This window comes from Muntiacus reevesi, chromosome 19 (assembly GCF_963930625.1).
Source record: "Muntiacus reevesi chromosome 19, mMunRee1.1, whole genome shotgun sequence".
Classification (NCBI taxonomy): domain Eukaryota; kingdom Metazoa; phylum Chordata; class Mammalia; order Artiodactyla; family Cervidae; genus Muntiacus; species Muntiacus reevesi.
The window spans coordinates 49,754,894-49,779,949 of NC_089267.1; the positions used below are offsets into that span (position 1 = coordinate 49,754,894).

Genomic DNA, 25,056 nt, shown 5'->3' on the forward strand with positions numbered 1-25,056 from the left:
CTTGCTGACATTTAGGTTAATTTCTCCTTGGCGATTGTGGGAAAAAGTAACACGAATGCAAATAAATCCTCATGCTTAATAATCTAATTTTAAAGATGTCCATGGAAGAACTAAATGTTCCTTTAAACTTTCATGAGAAAAATTCTTCTTTTTTTTGTGGTAGGTATTCTGGTTGGAATTAGAAATATATTAGGAATGGAACAGTGTTATAAATAGAACATTGCTATGGTTCATACTTAAAATGTGCACACAGCATTTTTCCCCTTTAGCTTTATTGCATATAGGTTTTAAGTTAGAGATACCTTGATAACAAGTGACATTTTGATGCACTGGCGATTGCCTGTGTATAAAAATGACTTCAAATAAGCCTTCCCTTACCCCATCCACTCTACATGATTGTTAATATTTCCTTCTGGGACTTTCCCGGTGGCACAGTGGATAGGAATTTGCCTTCCACTGCAGGGGACAAGGGTTTGATCCCTGGTTTGGGAGGATCACACACACCACAGGGCAAAATGAGCCAGCAGCCCTCATCTACCGAGCCTACATCCTGCAGCCCCTGGAACCTGTGCTGCGTGACCCGTGAGGCCCGCACACTGCAGCCCGGAGTAGCCGCTTGCTGCGATTGGAGAACGCCTGCGTACAGCAGCGAAGTCCCAGTGCAGCCAAAAAATTAATAAATTAAAAAATATTTTATTTTCTTCTGATCTGTTGGTTCAAAGCTTCCTTTTACTCTATCTACAGATAAAACAACAACAACAACAAAAATAGCAATTCAGCCCCAAAAAGTAGACATTGCTATAGTGATATAAATTTTTTTGCAGACTATTTTAAAAAATTTTCAAATAGGATGCTTGATGAAGATGATCGCTTATGTAAAAATGAAATGAAGTTGAAATTTGGGCTACTTCTGAGGTGAAATGACTGGTTCTTTGTTCCTGTCTCCACCTACCCTTTTAGAGAATTCAAAAATAGACTCAGTATATTTGCATCCATTCCAGTGTATTCTTTTTCTACTGGTACCCTTTTCTAGCTGGAATCTGTAGAAAAGTGCCTACTATGGGCAAAGGAGATGGATTTATGTGTGATGTGTGGTTTCTTTCCTTTCTGTTTTAATTTATTTTTCTTTCCTGGATGAGAGGAAAGATAGGGTGGAGGGAAGAAGCCTTTGTTCCTTCATTGCTGAGTTGAAGGAAGAAGTTCACTTGAAAGAAGTTCCTTTCATCCCTTCATAGCTGAGTGCAGTGAGTATCAGTAGGACCGTGGGGAGACCTTTCCTCCTCCAGCATCGCCTGTGGCCCAGAGTGGGAAAGAGATGCTCAGTAACCCAGGACACAAGCGCTTCTTTCTCCTAGACATTTTCCTTTCTTTTAGATTTTCACTTTGCTCAAAACAAAAGCAGGTTAAAGTCTGAGTGAGGCCAGTATTCAAATTCTTACCTGTTTTTATTCTGCTGTGTAAGTTATGAATTTGGAAGGACACTGATTATCCTATTCGTCTTATGCTGATCTTTACTTTGGGCCAAATATGTATTTACTTCACTCCTTCTTAAAGGACAGAAGAATTCTAGTGCAGCAGGAGTTGTTTTGTTTGCTTAGCCTTTCTCTGCAGCCTGGGCTCAGGGGACTCAAGGTCACCCTTTAGAGTGTATGCAGTTAGCTAGGATCTGGGGAGGTGGGAGGTGTCTTCTGGGAGCCCCGAGAAGCCTGAACCCAGGACCTTCACTGGGCCCAGTTTGTCAAAAAGATCCAGAAATTAGAAGGCTTGCTTCTCTTCTCCATGGTGAAAGGGTACTCTAAATGGTTATTGCATTGTATCACTAGAGTACACAGCTTTGTGTTCGGGCTGATAGGTTATAAAAAAGATAAGCTGCAACTTGTGTCTTGTTTTATGTAGGAAACACTGATGGAAAGTTCCACTGAATAATAGACATCAGTATTGATTTAATGTGAAAAAAAACTTTTAAAAAGCCAGAAGGAATGAAGGAAAATATATTTTGCACCTTTATTTTCACACCAGAGAGAAAATCCTTTTTGTCAGTTTGTGTGAATTCTTCTCTTTGTATAAACATATAGATGTGTGTCACGTACATACACATATTTGCATACATACACAACAATAGGGCGTGTGTCATTCTGCAAGCTGATTTTTTTTACTCAGCGTATGATGAACATTCTCTAGTGTCACTATTAAGGATTAGCTATTGTTTGTGGTAGTTGAATGGTATTCTTTCTCTAGCATGTGTATACTCTAATTCATTTAACTATTATTTTTACTGATGATCATTTAGAAGGGGTCTAGTTTTTCAACCCTTAATGCTGTAATAAATATTCTTATCTGCATGTTTCTGCCTTTATTTCTGTAATGTCGAATTCCAAATGGTGTTTAAATTGTTTATTATTTCTAACCTTTTAAAAATGATTTATTTGTTTATGGCTGTGTTGGCTCTGTTGCTGCGTGTGGGCTTTCTCTAGTCGAGCCGAGCAGGGATAGCGCTCTAGTTGTGGTGCACTGGTTGCTCATTGCTGTAGCTCCCCTCATTGCAGAGCACGGGGTCTCGGGCCTGGGCGTCAGGAGTCTTGGCCCATGGGCTTAGTCGCCTTGTGGCATGTGGACGCTTCCCAGACCAGGAAGAACCCATGTTGAACCCATGTCCCTTGCATTGGCAGGTGGGTTCTTTGCCCCTGAACCCTCAGGGAGGTTCTAAATGGTTTGTTTTTGATATTGAAACATACTTCCTGTTTACCCTCCAAAAAGTTGAACCAGTTTATACTCCCACAAAGGTGTACAATAAAGATATGAATTGCATAAATAGTTGAAGTGCTGTAGAAAGATCATGGTTATATGCTATATTTTGATGGCACTTTATATTTTATAATCCTCTTCCGATCTGATTTCTCACAACCACCATGTGGTATGGTTTTGTATCTGCATTTCTATGGATCGTGTTGACTCTGTAGCTAGCTTTGGGTCGTGTGGGTGTTTTAATAGAACTCTTCCATCTATTCTTCTAGGAACTCCATTTCTCTGTGTCTTCTTCAGTTTCTTTATCAAAGAAATCTTGTTTAAATCTTTCACTTCCTTGGTGCTTTTATAAATGCCTCAATATACTTGGTGCTATTGTAAATGAGATTGCTTTCTTAATTTCTCTTGCAGGTAGTTTGTTTTTAGTGTATAGATACATGACTGATGTTGTATATTGATTTTGTATCCTGAAACTTGCCTGGGTTTATTTGTTAGTTCTAATAAACTAAGTCTTTAGAATTTTGTCTAAGATCATGTCATCTGCAAAGAGCAGTGATTTTACTTCTTTCTTTCCCGTTTGGATACCTTTTATTTTTTTTTTTTCTTGCCTGTTTGCTGTGGCTTGGACTATGTTGAATTGGTAAGAGTGGGCATCCTTGTCTTGTTCCTGATCTTAGAAGGAAGGCTTTTCACTTCTGAGTTTGATATTAGCTATGGGTTTGTCATATATGCCCTTTATTAAATTGAGGTACATTGCTTATATACCTAATTTATTGTGAGTTTTTATCTTGAAAAATACCTTGAATTTTGTCAAATGCTTTTTCTGTATCTATTGAAATGGTCATATGAGTTTTATCCTTCATTCTTTAAATGTTTGTAGATGTTGAATCATCCTTGCATCCCAGAAATCAATCTTACTTGATCATAGTGTGTGATCCTTTTAATGTGGTCTTGAATTCTGTTTGCTAGTATTTTGTTGAGGATTTTTGCATCTGTGTTTATCAGGGATGTGTGTTAGTCGCTCAGTCATGTCTTGACTCTTTACCACCCTGCAGTGGACTGTAGCCCACTAGGCCTCTCTGCCCATGGAATTCTCCATTCAAGAATACTCGAGTGGGTAGCCATTCCCTTCTACAGGGATCTTCCCAACCCAGGGATTGAACCTGCTTCTCCGGCATTGGCAGGTAGATTCTTTACCATTTGAACAACCAGGGAAGTCTCTTCTCAGGGATATTGGTTTATAAATTTTATTTTCTTGTAGTATCTGTGTCTGGTTTTGGTATCAGGGTAATGCCAACCTTATAAAATGAGTTTGAAAGTATCCTTTCCTCTTCAGTATTTTGGAAGAGTTTGAGAGGGACTGATACTAATTCTTTAAATGTTTAATAGAATTCACCAGTGAAGCTCTCTGGTCCTGGGCTTTTATTTGTTGGGAGATTTAAAATTACTGATTCAATCTCCCTGCTCATTGTTGGTCTGTTCAGATTTTCTATTACTTTATGATTTAATCTTGGTAAGTTGTGTATTTCTAGGAATTTGTCCATTTCTTCGGAATTATTTAGTTTTTTGGCATTTAGTTCCTCATACTTAAAATGAGGATTTTACTACTAATAATCTCAGAGTTGCTGTGAAATTTTTTAAAAGCTGATTTATACTAAAACTGCTTCAGACATTCTTTGACACTCTACTTTCTAGAAAAACTCAGGAGAAAAGAAGTTATTCTCTTTAAGAATATACATTCCTACTTTGAATACTGATTAAATATCTTGATATGCTTCTGACTACTTAAAAACAAAATCTAGGAGGGAGGGGACATGGGTGTACCTATGGCTGATTTTTGTTGATGTTTGACAGAAAACAGCAAAATTCTGTAAAATAATTATCATTATCCTTCAATTAAAAAATAAATTAAACAAAACAAAATATAAATGTTGTATTTTTGAATTTCCACTGTTTTATTCCAAATGTGTAACTAAAAAGGTAGAGATTTTTAACTTTCTGATTATTTTTCTGTTTACATGTGGAATATTCTGTGAAAGAAAGGGCGTATAGATGTTAAATGTACTGATCTTATGATTGACAGTTTAATTTGATAAAAATTATCCAGGATCTGAGTGTATTCCAATTAGAACCAAGTGTTCCATGATGGAAGTAGTCCATGTAATCAGCTTGCCACCAGATGGCTGGTGGGTACCCCAGAGAATGATGCCACATTTACCAAGTCAGGTTTTGGCCTTAATGTTGTCACACTGAATACTAAGTGGATATAGCCAGATTCATTTTGGTGAGCGGAAATCCGTGTTGTGGAGCCCACATACAACTTCCAACAGCACTCCACGGCCACTTTGTTCTTAGTCCTGTTTGAGAAGAACAACAGTAGAGAGAAAGGTTGGTTGACCTCTGAAGAATGCATCATCTTGTCTACCTGATTATTTAGCTCCTTATATGTAAAGCTGCTATTTGGTGAGCATTTATATGGCCAACCAAACCATTAGCTGCAGTCCATAAATGAGTGCAAATCAGTCCCTTGGGCATGTCTCCTTCAAGATGAACAGCCTGGTACAAAACGCAATGGCCCTCTGTGGGTACAATAGCTGTGTACTAGATGCCAGTGAATGCGCTGATTTACTCCAGCAAAGAAGTCACACCTGATACAGTATCTGCACTCTCCGAGATCCATCTGCTTCTCTTAAAGGCCGAGTAGGCAAGCTGAATATGAATGTGGTAGGAATCATCACCTTCATCCTTTCAGTCCTTAAGGCCATTTCCTCACCTTGGCACTTCTGTTTTACCAAGTATGGAGTAGTCACTGCTTACTGCTCCGTCAGCATGTGACGGAAAGCATATCATTCTATGGGATGGAGAGGCAGTCAAGGTCCCTGTGGGCTAGATTATGAGTGTGTGCTGGGAGCTGATAGGGCCCTGAGGTAGGGTAGTAGGGTGCCAGCTGGAGCCACACTGCTCAGGTATTCTTTGCTAGCACATATAAAGAAACAAACGAATACATTGTTGCCCATCAACAGCCATGTACCAGATGCCAGTGAATGCGCTGATTTACTCCAGCAGAGAAGTCACATCTGGTGCAGTATCTGCACTCTCCAAGATCCCTCTTCTTTTCTTAAAGGCCAAATAGGCAAGCTGAATGTGAATGTGTTAGGAATGAAGGTGACGACCTTCATCCTTTCAGTCCTTGATAGTGACCCTAATCTCTACAGGCTCTTGGTTGCAGCATGTGGGATCTCGTTCTCTGACCAGGGATTGAACCCAGTCCCTCAGTACTGGGAGGGGGGAGTCTCAGCCACTGGACCACCAGGGAAGTCCCCTGGTTTCCTCTTATTCAAGAGGTTCTAGATCTGTGTATTAGTTCAAGTTTGGGAATTGATTGAGGGGTGGCATTTTTCTATTTTATAGTTTTGCTCCTTATACAGAAAAAGTAGGACTTGGCAGGTTTGTAACTGTTTTGCTCTTAGAAATACCATGATCAAGCACCAATGATCTCTGCAAGTTAGACTCTTCCGATTTCAGCTTTTGCTTGCTGCCCATTTTGGTAAGCATGCTACCTCATCTTTTGTTGAGTACTGTCACTGAGCCCCTGCCACTCTGGGATACTATGATCCGCATTCAGTTTAGGAACCCATTTCTTGGGTGGCATCACTGCCTGATGTCATTCCTGGTCTGCAGAGAATTAGCTGCTGTAGAGATCTTCAAGTATGCTGGTGATCCTTTCAACCAGTGTATCTCAGCATCGGTGAAGGCAGTGCCCTCTGGATCCTACCGGGTGATACAGTTATAGGCAGGTGAGCAGAGACATTACTTTGTCAACAAAGGTCCTTCTGGTCAAGGCTATGGTTTTTCCAGTGGTCATGTATGGATGTGAGAGTTGGACTGTGAAGAAAGCTGAGCGCCGAAAAATTGATGCTTTTGAACTGTGGTGTTGGAGAAGACTTTTGAGAGTCCCTTGGACTGCAGGGAGATCCAACTAGTCCATCCTAAAGGAGATCAGTCCTGGGTGTTCACTGGAAGGACTGATGTTGAGGCTTAAACTCCAGTACTTTGGCCACCTGATATGAAGAGCTGACTCATTTGAAAAGACCCTGATGCTGGGCAAGATTGAGGGCAGGAGGAGAAGGGGATGACAGAGGATGAGATGGTTGGATGACATCACCAACTCAATGGACATGGGTTTGGGTGGACTCTGGGAGTTGGTGATGGACAGGGAGGCCTGGCGTGCTGCCCTTCCTGGGGTCGCAAAGAGTCGGACACAACTGAGCAACTGAACTGAACTGAACTGAGCAGGTCTCACATGATAAATCCAGGCCATATCTGCTGAAGTCTTTGCATAACTCCCTGTTTACCATGGAGCTAGTGTCATCTCATTTTTATGTAGTGTAGGTTACCTGCAGAACCAGGCGTCCATCAGCCAAGTGAACAAACTGTTGGAGCCATTTTCAGCCATTTGAGGTAGCACAGAAAATCCAGGATCCCGGTTTAGTGTGCCCATATTAAAATTTTTGATCTGTTCTAACATTATATTCCTTCCAGCCTGATTTAATACCCTCAGCATCTATTTCCATACATATTCCCTGGTTTCTGTCTATATAAATTGGAATTTTTTTGCATATCTTTTGATGTAAATTCTATTTCTTTCTCATTCACAGTTCACACTACACACTGGATTCTGCTGGGACTTGATTCTGGTCGTGGGTCTAGAAGCAAGAGAGATAGTTGGGGCAGGGTGCTAAGGAAGGCCAGAGTCCCTGGCAAGATGCCACTGTAGGTGAGGCTCTCACTGATGCTTCGGGCAAGGAGAGACCAACCTCATTAAGCAAGGAGGGAAAGCTGTTACTGTTGGCAGATAAAACTGCAGCACACGGTCCCCAGCCTCATAAAAATCCCCCTGGACAGCACGGAGATCAAACCAGTGCATCCTAAAGGGAATCAGTCCTGAATATTCATTGAAAGGACTGATGCTGAACCTGAAGCTCCAATACTTTGGCCACCTGATGTGAAGAGCTACTCACTGGAAAAGACCCTGATGCTGGGAAAGATTGAAGGGAGGGGCAAAACAGGATGACAGAGGATGAGATGAGATGGATGGCATCACTGACTTGATGGACATGAGTTTGAGCAAGCTTTGGGAGTTGGGTGATGGACAGGGAAGTCTGGCATGCTGCAATCAATGGGATTGCAAAGGGTTGGACATGACTGAGCGACTGAACTGAACTGATTCTCATCCCAGCTTTCAGGCCCCGCTCCTTCCCAGCCGTAATCCTAACTTTAACTGAAGAGACTGTATAAATTTGGGAATTCAATTTGCATTGTGATATTGCTACCCATAGGATTAGACTTTTAGTTTTAGAAATTCCATCTCCAGGGTAGTAGGAGATAAGTGTTCTTCACTGTGGTTAAAGAGGCTTTCTGGCTCTTCTTCTAATCCTTGAGATTGGAATTTAACATTTTCAACTGAATTTTTTCTTTCCTCTGGAAATTCAAGGGGCCCCATTTTAATAGGCTCTTCAGGTGATTCTTATGCATGCTCAACTTTGAGAACCGCTAATGTGGAACAACACCTTCAAAATTCTCAGAGAAAATTATTTTCAACTGAGAATTCTAAACCAAGACAGTTAATGGGGATAAAAATAAAGACTTACACATACAAGGACTCAAAATTTATGTCCCTTGTGTTCTTTATTCAAAAGCAATTGGTTCATGGAAAACAAGGAAGTCAACAAGGAAGCAATGATGTGGAAGAGAAAGGACCTAAGAAATATGGAAGCCAAGAGCCCAAGGCTAAAAGGAGGATTCCAAGATGGTAGTAAAGAGATGTTTCCTGCTGGCTTCTGTGTAACAGACCCAGTGTCACACCAGGGAGGCACATGAAGCTGAATGAATGACTTGAAGATAAAATATATAGCTGATATATCTGACCTTCCGAAATATGATAGTTTTAGATGTAAAATCTGTCTGCCAGAGCAGGTAAAAAAAAATAGGTATTTAAAAAAAATAAAACTAGAAATATATAAATTATTAATTCTAGAAAATGCAAAATTTATACAGGAAAGAAAAATATTCTTTTGGCTTATCAGTAAATATACTATTTGTGCAAATATATTAATAGATGCACTAACTTCTGTTGTTCTTCAGAATTTTCAAATAAATATTTTGGTAGTATAAAGAGATAAGAAGTAAGTTGGGAGGTGCTATGGCAGCTAAACCCTTACTATCCTAATAGGAAATTAGGAGTTCATATATAATATTGATAAAAATATCAATTTCTTCATGTTATTTAGATACATAAGTACTTTTGAGAAAAAAACCTTTAAAATAATTATAAATGGCTACCTCTAAAACCAGACGTGGAATGTGAAAGGTAGTATAGGATTTGACTGTCATTTTAAAACTCATTTGATGATTTTTTAAATGAAATTATGTGCATATAACATATAAATAAATAAATAATAAAAAGAGAAAAGAAAAAATTCTCTGATTTGATAAAGCATAATGCAAATAAGGGCTTCCTTGGTGGTCCGCAGTAAAGAATCCTCCTGCAGTGCAGGAGACATGGGTTCCATCCCTGGGTTGGGAAGATTCCCTGGAGGAGGGCATGGCGACCCACTCCAGTATTCTTGCCTGGAAAATCCCTAAGACAGAGGAGCCTGGCGGGCTACAGTCCTTAGGGTTACAAAGAGTTGGACACAACTGAAGCAGCTGAGCATGCACGCATGCAGTGCAAATTAATTTACCCTGTATGTATTGAGCTGTGTGCAAAGCATAGCAGTCATAGGGGACAATGAGATTTATAAAATCAATCTGCCTTCTAGGAGAATATACTCTTTTCAATGAAACAAATATCTAAAGCACTGAAATAGCAGTTTAAGACTAAAGAATGAAGACTGCGAGAATTCTATGGCCTCTACTGCCTATTCTAGCCCCGGAAGCTGGAATAAATTCAATATAAATATAATAAATATAAATTCAATCATTTCTGCCGTATCTGAGGTTTACATGTGGGGTGTGTGTATATATGTATGTGTGTATGAATATATACTTAAACATGCACCTTCACATATAATTTTAATTTTTTCTTGGAATATGTAATAAGAGTACCCAACAAAAGGCAAATAAAGACTAGTTTAGATTAAACATTAGGACTGCTAAGCAAGTATTACCAACCTAAGCTAATTTTCTACTGTTCTTATGTTGCTACTGTTACATTTCCTCTGGAAATGCAAATTTTATGTATAAAAGTTTGATTTAGTCTTCTGTGAAATACAAAGAAACTACAGGTCACAATGTACTTGATAAGAATTTCTAAGAGGAAAGAATCTTTTGACATAGTTACAATGAGTATTCAGTAGAAGTAGAACTTCTACTTTTTCAGCCAGGAGTACAATGAAGGAAGAGCATATAGATACCAGGGCATTATTAAGTTCATGTATGTTATGTTCTCTGATATTAGAAATTTCAGATCTTCCTCAATGTTTACCTATAACATTGCTTTTATGTAAGCCTTTCATAGACTCTTTATATATTTGGGAAATTCAACTTTTATATTTAATGGGCACTGAAAAGCCGATTGGAAGCTCTGTGTGCATGGGTTGGGCTTGATAGTAGGTGGGCTTTAGTATACAAGGTAACTGGGCACCAAGCTGGCATTTTTCCTGGGGCACCGTGAAAGGTTAGTATCTAGAGGTTTTTTTTCCTCTGGGGCTTTTTAATTACTGGCAAAGATGAGTGCTTCAGTCCTGCATAGTATATGCCTAGCTGCGGGCCATCTGGGAACAGTGTGGAGAAGGGGGCTAGGTTCTCATGCTGAACGTGCACACACCCACCCAGTCCTGCTATGTTCAGCCGTGCACCGATACGCTAAAGTTTTGTGCTTATCGGGTTCAGTCGTGCCAGCGACTTGGGCTGCTGGCATGGGTATATGTTCTTTCATTTGGTTGCTGGAGAAGATGAGCCCCAAACCTAGAGTCGGGTTCCAATAGCTCTGTATATAGATTTTTCAGTCAATTTCCTCGTTTTCTGCCCCACCCAGATTTAAAGTACTTCCTGGTATCTCCTAATCCACAGCTTCTCTGAGGATCTACAGGGCTTTTCAGCTTCTTCTAAGCGTATTTCTCAGGAAGTACTGAGGATAAAAAGTTCTTTGTTCTGCTCTGTTCAGTTACCACACCACCATCTGCCTTTGCTTTAAAACATTTACAAAAACTCTTATCTATTGATGCATCTTTCATTCATACTTGTCCTTTTGGGTTGTAAATTTTGTTTAAAAAATATCCCCATACTGTAATTTCAGTGTAATTTTGAGAGGCAGGGTCTATGGTTCATTTGTCTGGTTTAAGCAGAAATTCAGGAATCATTTGTTCATCAGTGCTTCTCCAGTGCTTCACTCATTTGTACTGTTCAGTCACCCAGTCATGTCCTCCTCTTTGCGATGCCATGGACTGCAGCATGCCAGGCTTCCCTGTCTTTTCACCATCTCCCGGAGCTTGCTCAAACTCATGTCTGTTGAGTCAGTGAGGCCATCCAACCATCTCTTCCACTCTTGTCCCCTTCTCCTCCTGCCTTCATTCTTTCCCAGCATCAGGGTCTTTTCTGATCAGGACATCTGCATTTATTCCTTTAGACTTGACTGGTTTGATCTCCTTGCTGTCCAAGGGACACTCAAGAATCTTCTCCAACACCACAATTCCAAAGCATCAGTTCTTCAGTGTTCAGCCTCCTTTTTGATCCAACTGTCACATCCATACATGACTACTGGAAAAAATCATAGCTTTGACTAGACAGACCTTGGTCGGCAAAGTAATGTCTCTGCTTTTTAATACACTGTCTAGGTTTGTCATAGCTTTTCTTCCAAGGAGCAAGTGTCTTTTAATTTTGTGGCTGTAGTCACTGTTTGCAGTGATTTTGGAGCCCAAGAAAATAAAGTCTGTCACTGTTTCCATTGTTTCCCCATCTATTTCCCATGAAGTGATGGGACCGGATGCCTTGATCTTTGCTTTTTGAATGCTGATTTTTCACTCTCTTTTACCTTCATCAAGAGGCTCTTTAGTTCCTCTTCGCTTTCTGCCATGAGGGTGGTGTTATCTGCATATCTGAGGTTACTGATATTTCTCCTGGCAATCTTGACTCCAGCTTGTGCTTCACCCACCCCAGTTAAATAAGCAGGGTGATAATATAGAGCTTTGATGTACTCCTTTCCCAATTTGGAACCAGTACATTGTTCCCTGTCCGGTTCTAACTGTTGCTTCTTGACCTGCTTACAGGTGTCTCAGGAGGCAGGCAGGCTCATAGTAGGCTCTGAAATAAATATTTGATGGGATAGAGGGAATTGAGTTAGAAGTTTTTACAACAGCAGTAAAATATTGTGACTGTATATGCACATAGAACAACCTAAAAGGCATCTTTTACAATGTTTTTGTTTTGGCTCTGTTCCATTTTGGTTTTGTTCTCAGCATGGTCAAGAAAATAAGAGTTTTAGAAAGCTAAGTGTGTGCTCCTTCAGGATGGATATGTTTGCTTTCTTAGTCAAGCAGTTACAGCTGTTACTTTAGGCTTAAAGATACACATTTGCCTCAGATACACATTTATGCTGTTTCTCTAGAGATAGAATCATATTGAGGCTGATGTATGCAGTAAGCACAGTCTTTATGCTTATTTGTATGCATATTTGTGAAGTTATAAAGAGACTTGTGCTGATTATATAGTTATAAAGAGATTTTCCCCACAGTCCTCTGTGGTTAATAAAGTTTGGGAGTCACTGGCTTAGTGGGGCATCTTACCCAGGTATGTTTTCCTTAGAAAATATACCTTTTTTTGTAGAGACAAAGAAATTAAGCTCTAACAGTGAAGTGAAGTGTTAGTCGCTTAGTTGTGTCGGACTCTCTGCGACTCCATGGGCTGTGCCTCGCCAGGCTCCTCTGTCCCTGGGATTCTCCAGGGAAGCATGTTGGAGTGGGTTGCCATCCCCTTGCCTAGAGGGTCTTCCCAACCCAGGAATTGAACCCAGGTCCCCTGCATTGTAGGCGGGTTCTTTACCATCTGAGCTACCAGTGAAGCCCATAACATTGAAAGTATATAGTAAAGTTAATATTTTGAACTAATAGGTGATTATTCTCCTATTCATATGGTTAGCCCTGGACAGCAAATTCGGGATTATGGAGAGATAGGAATATGTTAGAGAGCCCATGATTTGGTTAAACTGCTGGATCTTGGGTCTCACAAATGAAATGCTTCTACCCTCTATACTACAAGAAAGGAATAAATGGACTTCTGGCACTTACTCCTAAAATCATTCAGTAATTGTAAGTTCACATAATGAGAAAATTATGGCATCATCTTAAACAATTAATGTGGCGCTTCCCAGGTGGTTTTAGTGGAAAAGAACCTGCCTGCCAATTCAGGAGACACAAGAGACACAGGTCTGACCCTGGATTGGGAAGATCCTCTGGGGAAGGCCATGGCAACCCACTCCTATATTCTCGCCTGGAGAATCCCATGGCCAGAGAAGCCTGTGAGGCCACAGCCCATTGAATTGCAAAGAGTCAGATATGGCTAAAGTGACTTAGCACACACACATGCATGCAAACTACTGTGTAATTCCCCCATCCTCAATCTTTGGATTTATTAAAGGAATCTACACAGACATCCAGTGAGAGTTTCTTTATAATTAGAGAGGTTAAAGTTACCTCTCCAGTAAGGAAGGAAAAACCTACATCACAAAAGTAGGTTAGGAAGATAATAGATTAAGAAAGTTGTTTATAGAAAACTCAAGTGTTACAGGAATTGTTAAGAAGTTGGGGGTAAGGAGAAGAGAAAGGTGATAAGAAGCTTTTTGGAGCAAGAAAGTGAAATGTCTTTGTAAGTTTTCTAGAGTGCATTCTTCACACCTGTATATTTTCCCAGTCATCATCTTTAAAATCCTTTGTTTCTTGGTTGACATGTTTGTCAAGTTCCTGTCATTACAGTAAGGTTGATCTTAGGAAGAAGAAATTGAGAAGATAGAAGTATTTGTATCAGAAAACAAAGGATGGAAATGGGTGGGCATGGGAAAGAAGAGACAATATGAAGATCAAAGAGAGCTTTGGAAAAAGAAAGGAAGTCTTCAAAATATGACCAAGATGTTTTACAGATAATTTTTCTTCTTTTCTTGAATAACTTCTTCAGTAGAGTGGTAGGATTCTGGGGAAAAACACAAATGAAATAGGGAGCCAGAAAACTGCTTCAGACCCTCAATGAAAATAAGGGTCGTGTCTACTTGTGAAGCTGTGAAAGCAAAAGTGTTTTTAATTATCAGGTATTAAATAGGAAGCTGATTTCAGGGTTCTTTGCCAACTAGCTTTGGGCTAGTGTAAGAATGGAATATGAAATATGGAAGGATGAAATATGAAGAATGGAATATGATAGCTCTGTACCAAAGAGCTATCAAGAAAAGTATTAATACTCTCAGGACAAACAGGTAATAAAATCTGTATTAATAGTAACTGTGAAAAGGCTATGCTGCTCCTGGAAATTTGAAAGAAAAATTAACTGTAAGGTAATACTTTTGGCCTTTGAGGCAGTAATACATTTTTATTCTTTTCACTTTCACTTTATATATGGAAGTCACGAAGTTTCCATTATAGTTGACTAAAAACAAAACAATATTTTAGTGATGACTAGTCTGGAAACTTAAATATTTTTAAAGAGTTAAAAAAAGTAAAACGGGTCCTTCAGGATGAAGAGTAAGGAGTCAAATGATATGTACAAAACTCACTCCCATTTATTTTTTTTGTGTTTTGGACTTGTTTTCAGGCAAAAGGACTCCTATGGAAGATGGACATCTTTCTCCCGTTTCCAGAATGTGTTTCCAGGCTCATCAGTGAAACCTGATCCTGCCGCTCTGTGTTAAAATGCTTGAAGCACACTCATGTCTCTGACAACGCCAGCTTCCATCCTGTTGAAACCATGGTCATCTCTGCGGTGTTGATGGCGTCCCATACTGGGGCATCCAATACAACGTTCGTAGTCTATGAAAACCCCTACGTGAATATCACAGTCCCTCCACCATTCCAGCACCCTGGCGATGCTCCGCTGCTGAGATTCAGTGTTGAAACCCTGGCTCCCACTGGGATGAGTTCTTTAACAATGAATAGTACAGCTGTGTCCCCAGCACCGGCGGCTTCCAAGAGCCTCAACTTGCCTCTCCAGATCATCCTTTCAGCTCTGATGATATTTATTCTGTGTGTGTCTTTTCTTGGTAACTTGGTTGTTTGCCTCATGGTTTACCAAAAAGCCGCCATGCGCTCTGCCATTAACATCCTCCTGGCCAGCCTGGCCTTTGCAGACATGTTGCTTGCAGTGCTGAACATGCCCTTTGCCTTGGTCACTATTCTTACCACCAGATGGATTTTCGGGAAATTCTTCTGTAGAGTATCTGCTATGTTTTTCTGGTTGTTTGTGATAGAGGGAGTAGCCATCCTGCTCATCATTAGCATTGATAGGTTTCTTATTATAGTCCAGAGGCAGGATAAGCTAAATCCATACAGGGCTAAGGTTCTCATTGCAGTTTCTTGGGCAGCTTCTTTTTGTGTAGCTTTTCCTTTGGCAGTAGGGAACCCTGACCTGCAAATACCTTCCCGAGCCCCCCAGTGCGTGTTCGGGTACACAACGGATCCAGGTTACCAGGCTTATGTGATTTTGATTTCTCTCATTTCTTTCTTCCTGCCCTTCCTGGTGATCCTGTATTCATTTATGGGCATCCTCAATACTCTTCGGCATAATGCCTTGAGGATCCACAGCTACCCTGAAGGTATATGCCTCAGCCAGGCCAGCAAACTGGGTCTCATGAGTCTGCAGAGACCCTTCCAGATGAGCATTGACATGGGCTTTAAAACGCGTGCCTTCACAACCATCTTGATTCTCTTCGCCGTCTTCGTCGTCTGCTGGGCCCCATTCACCACTTGCAGCCTCGTGGCAACCTTCAGCAAGCGCTTTTACTATCAGCACAGCTTTCTTGAGATCAGCACGTGGCTACTCTGGCTCTGCTACCTCAAGTCTGCGTTGAACCCACTGATCTACTACTGGAGGATTAAGAAATTCCACGATGCCTGCTTGGACATGATGCCTAAGTCCTTCAAGGTTTTGCCGCGGCTCCCTGGTCACACACGGCGACGGATACGCCCCAGTGCCGTCTATGTGTGTGGGGAACATCGGACGGTGGTGTGAATATTGGAACTGCCTGCCGTTTTGGGTGACGGCTGTTCTTTATCTGACTTTGAACTTTCTTTCTCATGGCTTCTCCCCTTAAACTTTGTTGTTTTATTCTTAGGGTATGTGTATATGTGTATGTGTGCAATGTGAAGAGAGAATGGTGATGAGTTATAAGTCTGTTACCAGGGATACACAATAGGGAAGTGTTCCCAAGTGTTACCTCCAGGGTTCAAGAGAAATCTTTGATTTAGGGTGGGGAGATGGTTTTCTATAACTTCAGTTGATGTTGTTTTTGTAGTAGGAATCAGGATTGTGCTTTATTGAGCCTGAAGTTACATTGAATTTTAGCTATATTGTATGCTGCTAAGATATGCTTAGTTGAGTTTATCAATTTTTTTTTTTTTTTTTTCCTGGAAGACACTGCTGCTTTTTGCCATCACGTTGGAGCCAAAAACCACATACATCTCAGTAGATAGTTTTATTTAAGAAAAATAACCCAAGGGGGTGAGTGACATACATTTTAAAGGTCATTAATATTTACTTTGGTGCACTTTAAGAAACAATGTACAGACTAATTCAGTCATGTTTTTCAGAATTGCTTTTATACATGACATGTTGTGCTTTAGGAAACGTTACATTATTTCTAGGAAGATAGTTTTTTTTTTAAAAAATGTTTTATCTGCATGTACAGTTTTAAAGGAGAGAACATAAAAATGTAGAACTTTTGCTAAGCACAATAGTGAATCTTTAGAGAAATAGGGCAGAGTTGAGAAGATGGAGCACCCTGGAAAATGTAAATGAAATGCAGAGAGGCTGTGGCTGCTGGGGGCGGCGGTGGTCCCTTTTACTCACAAATTCTCTGAGTTCAGTGGGAGAAGGGTCACCATTTGTTAGACATCTACCAGGTGTCAGGCACCGTGCAACATTTTATCCTCACAGTGTGCCGTGAGGGAGGCTATTTTTCTTCCTTTTGCAGACGAAGAAGGCAAGTCTCAAAGAGATTTAAACCCTGCCCAAGGTTAGTGGTGGAGCCGGGGTCAGAAAATCCATCTGCGTCCTGAGACTGCTGTTCTGTCGTACCACACAGACACCTCCTTCAGGTTTGGAAGTTCCATGACCAAGTGGGACCTATGTGTATTCTTTCATTTGTTTTTTTCTTTTTTGACTGAAACCTTCTTTTAAAAAAAAAATAGCTTCTTCTTCTTCTTCTTTTTTTTTTTAATTACCAAAAGGAATTACATGACAGAAAGTCTGGAAAATAGAAAGGAAAAAAATAAAATCATTCACAACCTCCTTTATAAAGTGGAACTTAAAAATCTTAGATAAGGGTATAAGGAAATAAGGCAGATTTTTGATTTGCAAAACAAGTGACAATTATCGAGGAGTTAAATACGGCTGTCTTTAGGTCTTTGCCCTGTAGGTTGGGATGTTTCCAGTTGCCCAGCTGTATTTCTCAATGTTCTGGACAGAATGCCGTGTGGTTGCCCCGGTGCCTGCCCGGAGCAGAGCTGGCTGTTGGAGAATGTGAATGCTCAGAGGTGAATAGAAACCCTGGTCTGAGCCTTGAGCAAGTTTTCATTGGGGCAGGTCTAGGGTCTCAAATTCTCTCCTCTTGCTGATAATCTGCCTCTCTCCGCTGCCCCACGTGCATCTGGGACCTTCCGTGCCCTTCTCTCTCCAATTCCGGGAGCTAGACGGCCCCCAGAGATGGGCTTCAGACTGAGGCTGTCAGTGCTGAAAGTGCAGCCTGTTAGCTGCATCATGGACTTTATAAATAGTCAAGTTAACCAGGAACCCCTTTTGGATCTACAGCATGTTTTTAGAATTGTCGTGCCTTGTCACCAGTGGGACGCGAGCCTCTGTTTCTTTAGCTATACAGCCAGAGAGTTGGACTCGATGAATCTTCAAGATCTTTTCCAACTATAATGCGACAGTAGAGATTTTTTGAAGAGCCCAGCTGACATCAGCATCACTCTTTGGTCTCCAGTATTATTTTTTTTTACATTTTACTTCTTTAGATGTCTCTTAAAATTGGATGTCTGAAGAGCACATGGCACCATGACAGGAGTTAGGAGTTTGGGAGGTGGATGTCATCATGAAAGACTCGAGAAACTGTGCTTGAGGCAGTGGCCTTGCTACTGGGACTCGTTTTCCAGTTAACTTCTCCTTGGGGACTCAAGCAGCTTATTCAACACGTTTTGAGATCATCTTCTGATGAGACTCACCTACCTCTTTGGTTCCTTATTTATATTATTCACAGGTAAAGCTGCTTTTATCCATTGGGGATCTTATAGAGCATAAACACTGTAGTAGATATTAGTGGCACATTAAAGTGTATCATGCTTTCCATTTTCAATATAAGCTAGATTTCAGGCAGATATTAAGTCGTCTGTCTGAAATTAGACTTTATCTGAGGAAAGTCAGCATGATCTGTACTCATCTTACATGTCGGCAGTAGATCTTGAGACACCCTTCATGGTTGGAGTTGAGCCAGCTTTGTGTCCATTGTCCTGCTTTTATGAGCAATCCTTCGGTAAATTCAGGGCTGCTGGTAGGCAGCGCAGCGTTGGGAGGAGCTCTGGAGTGCCTGCTGAGAGGCTCACTGTTTGTGAAAGATGACCAAGAGGGGCCTTTGTGAGTCCAGCACCCACATCGAACAGCAGTTCTCTTTACACTGGACTGTCTTGATCGATCAGATGACAGTTTACAAACCATTTTGAACATTTTTATCACATATACATTTTGAAAGCTTAAAAAAAAAGTACTATAGTGTACCTTTGAACAATTTAGGTGTATGTTGCATCTTCTATATTTTCTTGATGGAAAAAAATGCCACTATGAGTTATCACTGACTGACATCATCAGAAATGTTTTTCTTTTTCCTTCAGGCTAATAAGTAAGAAGCAGGAAAGAGATAATGAAGTGTTTGTGGTCAAAAGAAAGAGTCAAAAGAAATCCTTAATAATCTGAAATAGTGATATTCAAACTTTCAAATATTCATTTGCATTTAAGTCTTCCCAGGGGACTTGTTAACAATAAATACAGGTCACGAGGGCCCCTAGAGGGGCATTGGGCCCACCAAGGCCCACTTCTGTCTTGTTGAGTATTTGGTCTGATTCTGGTTCAGATGGTCTTTGGGGCATACTTCAAGAAACACACCTGTGGGAAATATATCCACTTAAAAATTGCCTGTTTTTTCCAAAAAATGATTTGTGTTGGAAGCCATTATCTCCCAGTGCATGGGTAATCCACACAGAGAGGAAAATCTGTGTATCATTGTGCCTAATTTGCTGCCACTTACGTGAGTGCTGGATCACTCCAGAGTCAGCTTTATCATCTTTCAACTGGCACAGTTTTGATAAAAGATATAGTTTCAAAGTAGAGTGAAAAGGTGACTTCACAATTGAAAGTGATGACTTTTAGGAGTCTGATTCCTCTCATACTTTCTTTTCTAGTTGAGAGGTATCTTTATTGTATGTAACCTCCTGAAGAGTAAGGGGAATGCAAAGATTTATCCAATTCCTATTGCTCTGCTTACACCAGTTGTGTTCAATGAAAGCATGAAAAAATAAAACAACCATTTAGATCTATGTATTTCAGTTGCTGACAAGGATACTTAATATTTGCTTTTGTTTACATGAAAATGTTTATGTATATATCACAGGAAAAATGTTCACTTGCTTGACATTTTATTCTTCCATGATTTTTAATGTTTAAAGGACTGTTTAATTCAGATTTTCACAACCATAGTCTTCACTGAAAACTCAATTTTTATAATAATAAATGAAAACGTCAAAGCACACGTTTGTTATTACAAGTAAATGGTAATACAGTTCTTAGATATTAAATGGTACTAGTCCTTTGTAATTAAAATTATTTATTTTACAATGGTACCTAACCTATATGAAAAAATCACTCTGAATTTTGGGTTGTAATATTCAAAATGTACAATTATTTGTGCATATTCTTATTACAGCCAGGAAAAAGGCTACCAATAAGAAAATGAATAAATGTTTAACATTTCTAAAAGTGGAGTTTTTTTAAAGGACTACTTCATTTATCTTAGGAAAAACATTGGCATGAATAATACTTTCTGTTCAATTAAAATCTGAGTTTAGTTTCAATCCTACTTCCTTTGGGTTTTTATTTTCAAATTAGCTCTCAAAGCCTGTATGTGTATGTATTCTGGTTTTTGGAGTTCTCAGAGCAATTAAGGATGAAATGAAACTTGGCAAAAGGCCATTAGTATTAAGAGACAGTTTTAAGACATTCTGTCTAGGAGAGTTATAAAAATTTTCCTGCTAAGTCATTTGAAATTGTATTGTCACTGGCAAATCAGTGACAATGTTTGCTTCTGTTTTGATGGAATGATTTCATACTGTACTTTTCTAAAATCTAAAACCTTTCTAAAACCTACTTTTAAATCTTTAGAAAATATCATTCATTTTTATATGAGTTTCAGTCTTTGCCAACTAGACACAAGGGTTTTATTTTCCTTTTCACTTATATGCAAAAGCTAAATATATTTATTTTTAAGTTACAATAGAAGTTTGATTTACAAAGGAAGGTTGTCATTGAATCTACATCTAATAGTTCCTTTTGAAATGGAAAGGTAAGATATAGTAAAATGGAGGAAAATGTTGAATTAAAAGCATGTTCACATCTACTGTGAAAATAATTAGCTCCACTCAACTCATAATACAGAGAACCGTTAGGAGAAGTATCTACCCTCTGTGTCAAGGTGCAGTCAGTTAGATTTAATGCAAAAAGAAAAAAATAAATATTTCACGGTTGTATCAGTCAGGATTTAACCCAGGGAAGCAGAACTAGTAAAATATATTTATTATGAGATCTATTGCAAGAGTTGACTTACGTGGTTGTGGGGCTGGCTGCACAAATTTGAAGGCCAGAGGGTGGGCTGTCCTGTAGGACAGGCTGGAAATCACAGGCACAAACTGAAGCTGCTGTCAGTTTCTGCTGAGGCAGAATTTCTTCCTTCTCAGAAAAGCCTCACTTCTGCTTTCAGCATTTCAACCACTTCAGTCAGACCTACCCAGATTGTCTAGGAAAATCTCTCAGTTAATGTGAACTGGTTGTAGATTTTAACCACATCTACAAAACATCTTCACAGCACCACTTAGAGTAGTGTTTGATGGAAAAACTAGGGATTGTAGCCTGGCCAGAGTTCAGTTCAGTTCAGTCATTCAGGCATGTCTGACTGTTTATGACCCCATGGACTGCAGCACTCCAGGCGCCCCTGTCCATCACCAACTCCCAGAGATTACTCAAACTCATGTCCATTGAGTCGGTGATGCCATCCAATCATCTCATCCTCTGTTGTTCCCTTCTCCTCCCACCTTCAATCTTTCCAGCATCAGGGTCTTTTCAAATGAGTCAGTTCTTCACATTAGGTAGTCAAAGTATTGAAGCTTCAGCATTAGTCCTTCCAATGAATATTCAGGACTGATTTCCTTTAGGGTGGACTGGTTGGATCTCCTTGCTGTCCAAGGGACTCTCAAGAGTCTTTTCCAACACCACACTTCAAAAGTATCAATTCTTCTGTGCTCAGCTTTCTTTATAGTCCCAACTCTCACATCCATACATGATCACTGGAAAAACCATAGCTTTGACTAGACGGACCTTTGTTGGCAAAGTAATGTCTTTGCTTTTTAATATGCTGTCTAGGTTGGTCATAACTTTTCTTCCAAGTAATAAGCGTCTCTTAATTTCATGGCTGCAGTCACCATCTTCAGTGACTTTGGAGCCCAAAAAATTAAAGTCAGTCACTGTTTCCTTTGTTTCCCCATCTATTTGCCATGAAGTGATGGGACCAGATGCCATGATCTTAGTTTTATGAATGTTGAGTTTTAAGCCAACTTTTTCACTCTCCTCTTTCACTTTCATCAGGAGGCTCTTTAGTTCTTCACTTTCTGCCATAAGGGTGGTGTCATCTGCATATCTGAGGTTATTGATATTTCTCCTGGCAGTCTTGATTCCAGCTTGTGCTTCATCCAGGCCAGCGTTTCTCGTGATGTACTCTGCATATGAGTTAAATAAGCAGCCTTGACCTACTCCTTTCCCAATTTGGAAGCAGTCTGGTGTTCCATGTCCAGTTCTAACTGTTGCTTTCTGACCTGCATACAGATTTCTCAGGTGGTCTGGTATTCCCATCTCTTTCAGAATTTTCCACAGCTTGTTGCGATTCACACAGTCAAAGGCTTTGGCATAGTCAATAAAGCAGAAACAGATGTTTTTCTGGAACTCTCTTGCTTTTTCAATGATCAGCAGATGTTGGCAATTTGATCTCTGTTCCTCTGCCTTTTCTAAATCCAGCTTGAACATCTGGAAGTTCATGGTTCACATACTGTTGAAGCCTGGCTTGCAGAATTTTGAGCATTAATTTGCTAGCATGTGAGATGAGTGCAATTGTGTGGTAGTTTGAGCATTCTTTGGCATTAGAATGGAAACTGACCTTTTCCAGTCCTGTCGCCACTGCTGAGTTTTCCAAATTTGCTGGCATATTGAGTGCAGCACTTTCACAGCATCATCTTTTAGGATTTGAAATAGCTCAACTGGAATTCCATCACCTCCAGTAGCTTTGTTCATAGTGATGCTTCCTAAGGCCCACTTGACTTCACATTCCAGGATGTCTGGCTCTAGGTGAGTGATCACACCATTGTGATTATCTGGGTTGTGAAGATCTTTTTTGTATAGTTCTTCTGTGCATTGTTGCTTCCTCTTCTTAATATCTTCTGCTTCTGTTAGGTCCATACCATCTCTGTCCTTTATTCTTCCCATCTTTGCATGAAATGTTCCCTTGGTATCTCTAATTTTCTTGAAAAGATCTCTAGTCTTTCCCATTCTATTGTTTTCCCCTATTTCTTTGCACTGATCACTGAGGAAGGCTTTCTTATCTCTCCTTGCTGTTCTTTGGAACTCTGTATACAAATGAGTATATCTTTCCTTTTCTCCTTTGCTTTTTGCTTCTCTTTTTTTTCACAGCTATTTATAAGGCCTCCTCAGCCATTTTGCCTTTTTGCATTTCTTTTTCTTGGTGATGATCTTGATCTCTGCTTCCTGTACAATGTCATGGACCTCCAAAACATCAAAAGACCATTGCAGTGATGACATCCAAATTTAAAATGTCAAAGGTATGGTTTTTCCAGTAGTCATGTATGGATATGAGAGTTGGTCCCGAAAGAAAGCTGAGCACTGAGGAATTGATGCTTTTTAATTGTGGTGCTGGAGAAGACTTGAGAGTCCCTTGGAGTGCAAGGAGATCAAACCAGTCAATCCTAAAGGAAATCAGTGCTGAATATTCATTGGAAGGACTGATGCTGAAGCTGAGGCTCCAATACTTGGGTCACCTGATGCAAAGAACCAACTTGTTGGAAAAGACCCTGATGCTGGGCAAGCTTGAAGGCAAGAGGAGAAGGGGGCAGCAGACATGAGATGGCTAGATGGCATCACTGACTCAATGGACATCAGTTTGGGCAAACTCTGGGAGGTAGCGAAGGACAGGGGAGCCTGGCAGGTGGGCCACAGTCCATGGGGTTGCAAAGCGTGTGTCTTAGTGACTGGACAACAACAACAAATAATGCTATAGTGTTAGTATAAAAACATAAATCTGTCACATAAATCTTAGTGTTGAGATTAATATCATGACCAAGATAAGTATGTTGAAGAGGATGGGAAACATTCTGACTGCATTATATTCAAATTCACATGATCACAGGACATAGTATTTGTGAAATTCACAGCACTGTGAAACTTCTTAAAGGGGAGTAATAATAACTGATCAGATGATTTCATAAATTAACTTTCTTCTTATATAAGCTTTCATTATTTGTGATACTTGGCAAGGATGATGCCTTTCTCCTAAGAAATTTGAAAGCATAAATAGTTAATATTAACTCACAACATAAAAACATGCTAACAATAATAATGATGACGAGTGCCGTGTTTTAAACGGGCTTCTCTGGTGGCTCAGTGATAAAAGAATCCACCTGCCAAAACAGGAAATGCAAGAGACACGCGTTTGGTCCCTGGGTTGGGAAGATCCCCTGAAGCAGGAAATGGCAACCCACTCCAGTGTTCTTGCCTGGAGAATCCAGTGCACAGAGGAGCCTGGTGGACTTCTGTCCAAGGGGTCACAAAGAGATGGACGTGACTGAGCGACTAAGCATGCATGCCGTGTTTTGGCCACTTAACGTAGTCAAAATACACTTTATTTCAAGCCATAATATTTTCTCCTTTTTCCAATTATGTTCCCAAGAGATTAAGTAACTTCTTCAGGTGGATTCAAATCTAGGCCTAATGCCAAAGTTCACAGTTTTTTAGAATACCTTGCTCCTATTATTCCCCAATAATAAAACTGAGTTTCTAGTGAGACTTGTATACTTACAAAGCATCATTCTAGGTGATTATTATTCTCCATGCATTAGACAAAATAATCATGGCAGAAAAACCTATACACAAAGTTGTAGGTATTAGCACAAAACCTAGATTGGTTTATTCTTTAAGTCATTAAGTAAATTTGGGTAAATCAAGATCAAGTTGGCAAGCTATCTGATAGGGCCCCTGGAGCTCTGGGTACACCATCTCTAATATCATAGGACCTTCAGGAACTTGCTGACTGTGGCAGAAGTTTTGGGAACACTTAGCTACCCAGACAGTTTCCTAGGCTGCACAGATGTCACGACCCCTTTTGGAAAGAGTTTCACGCTGGTGCACATTTGAGGTTCAAGCATGTATTGGTTTGTCTGAAGTTCCACAGGATTTATAGTAGCCCGGACTTTGGAAGAGAAGGTGGAGGTGATGAAGTCAAGAACCCTGGGGTCCTGCTGCCAGCTTTGACACTTCTGCTATATTGCCAACCAGGACATAAAATGGCTGTATTTTAACATCCTCTTAACTTATGATTGGTATAGTAAATAGAATTCATTAGTTGACAGCAGCATTTGTATATAAAAAAATAAAGCCCTCTTTTTATATAGTTTTGCAAATGATGAAAAAGATTTAATTGTGTAATTTATCTTATTGACCATCTGTTCAGGTACGCTCACATTGAAATTTTTTAATAGTAAATACACTAGACTACAAGATCCCTGGTTGGTC

At 40.0% G+C, this 25,056-nt stretch overlaps 1 protein-coding gene across 1 annotated transcript in view; it reads left to right on the plus strand.

The window, feature by feature from the left end:
- GPR63 (G protein-coupled receptor 63) overlaps positions 1 to 20,063 on the plus strand; it is a 52,508-nt gene extending 32,445 nt beyond the window's left edge. The window contains exon 2 of the mRNA XM_065911686.1: positions 14,542 to 20,063. Within this exon, the coding sequence (XP_065767758.1) occupies positions 14,695 to 15,954 (1,260 nt within the window). The 5' untranslated portion in view covers positions 14,542 to 14,694 and the 3' untranslated portion in view covers positions 15,955 to 20,063. The remainder of the gene's footprint in view (positions 1 to 14,541) is intronic.
- The last annotated feature ends 4,993 nt before the right edge of the window (positions 20,064 to 25,056 follow it).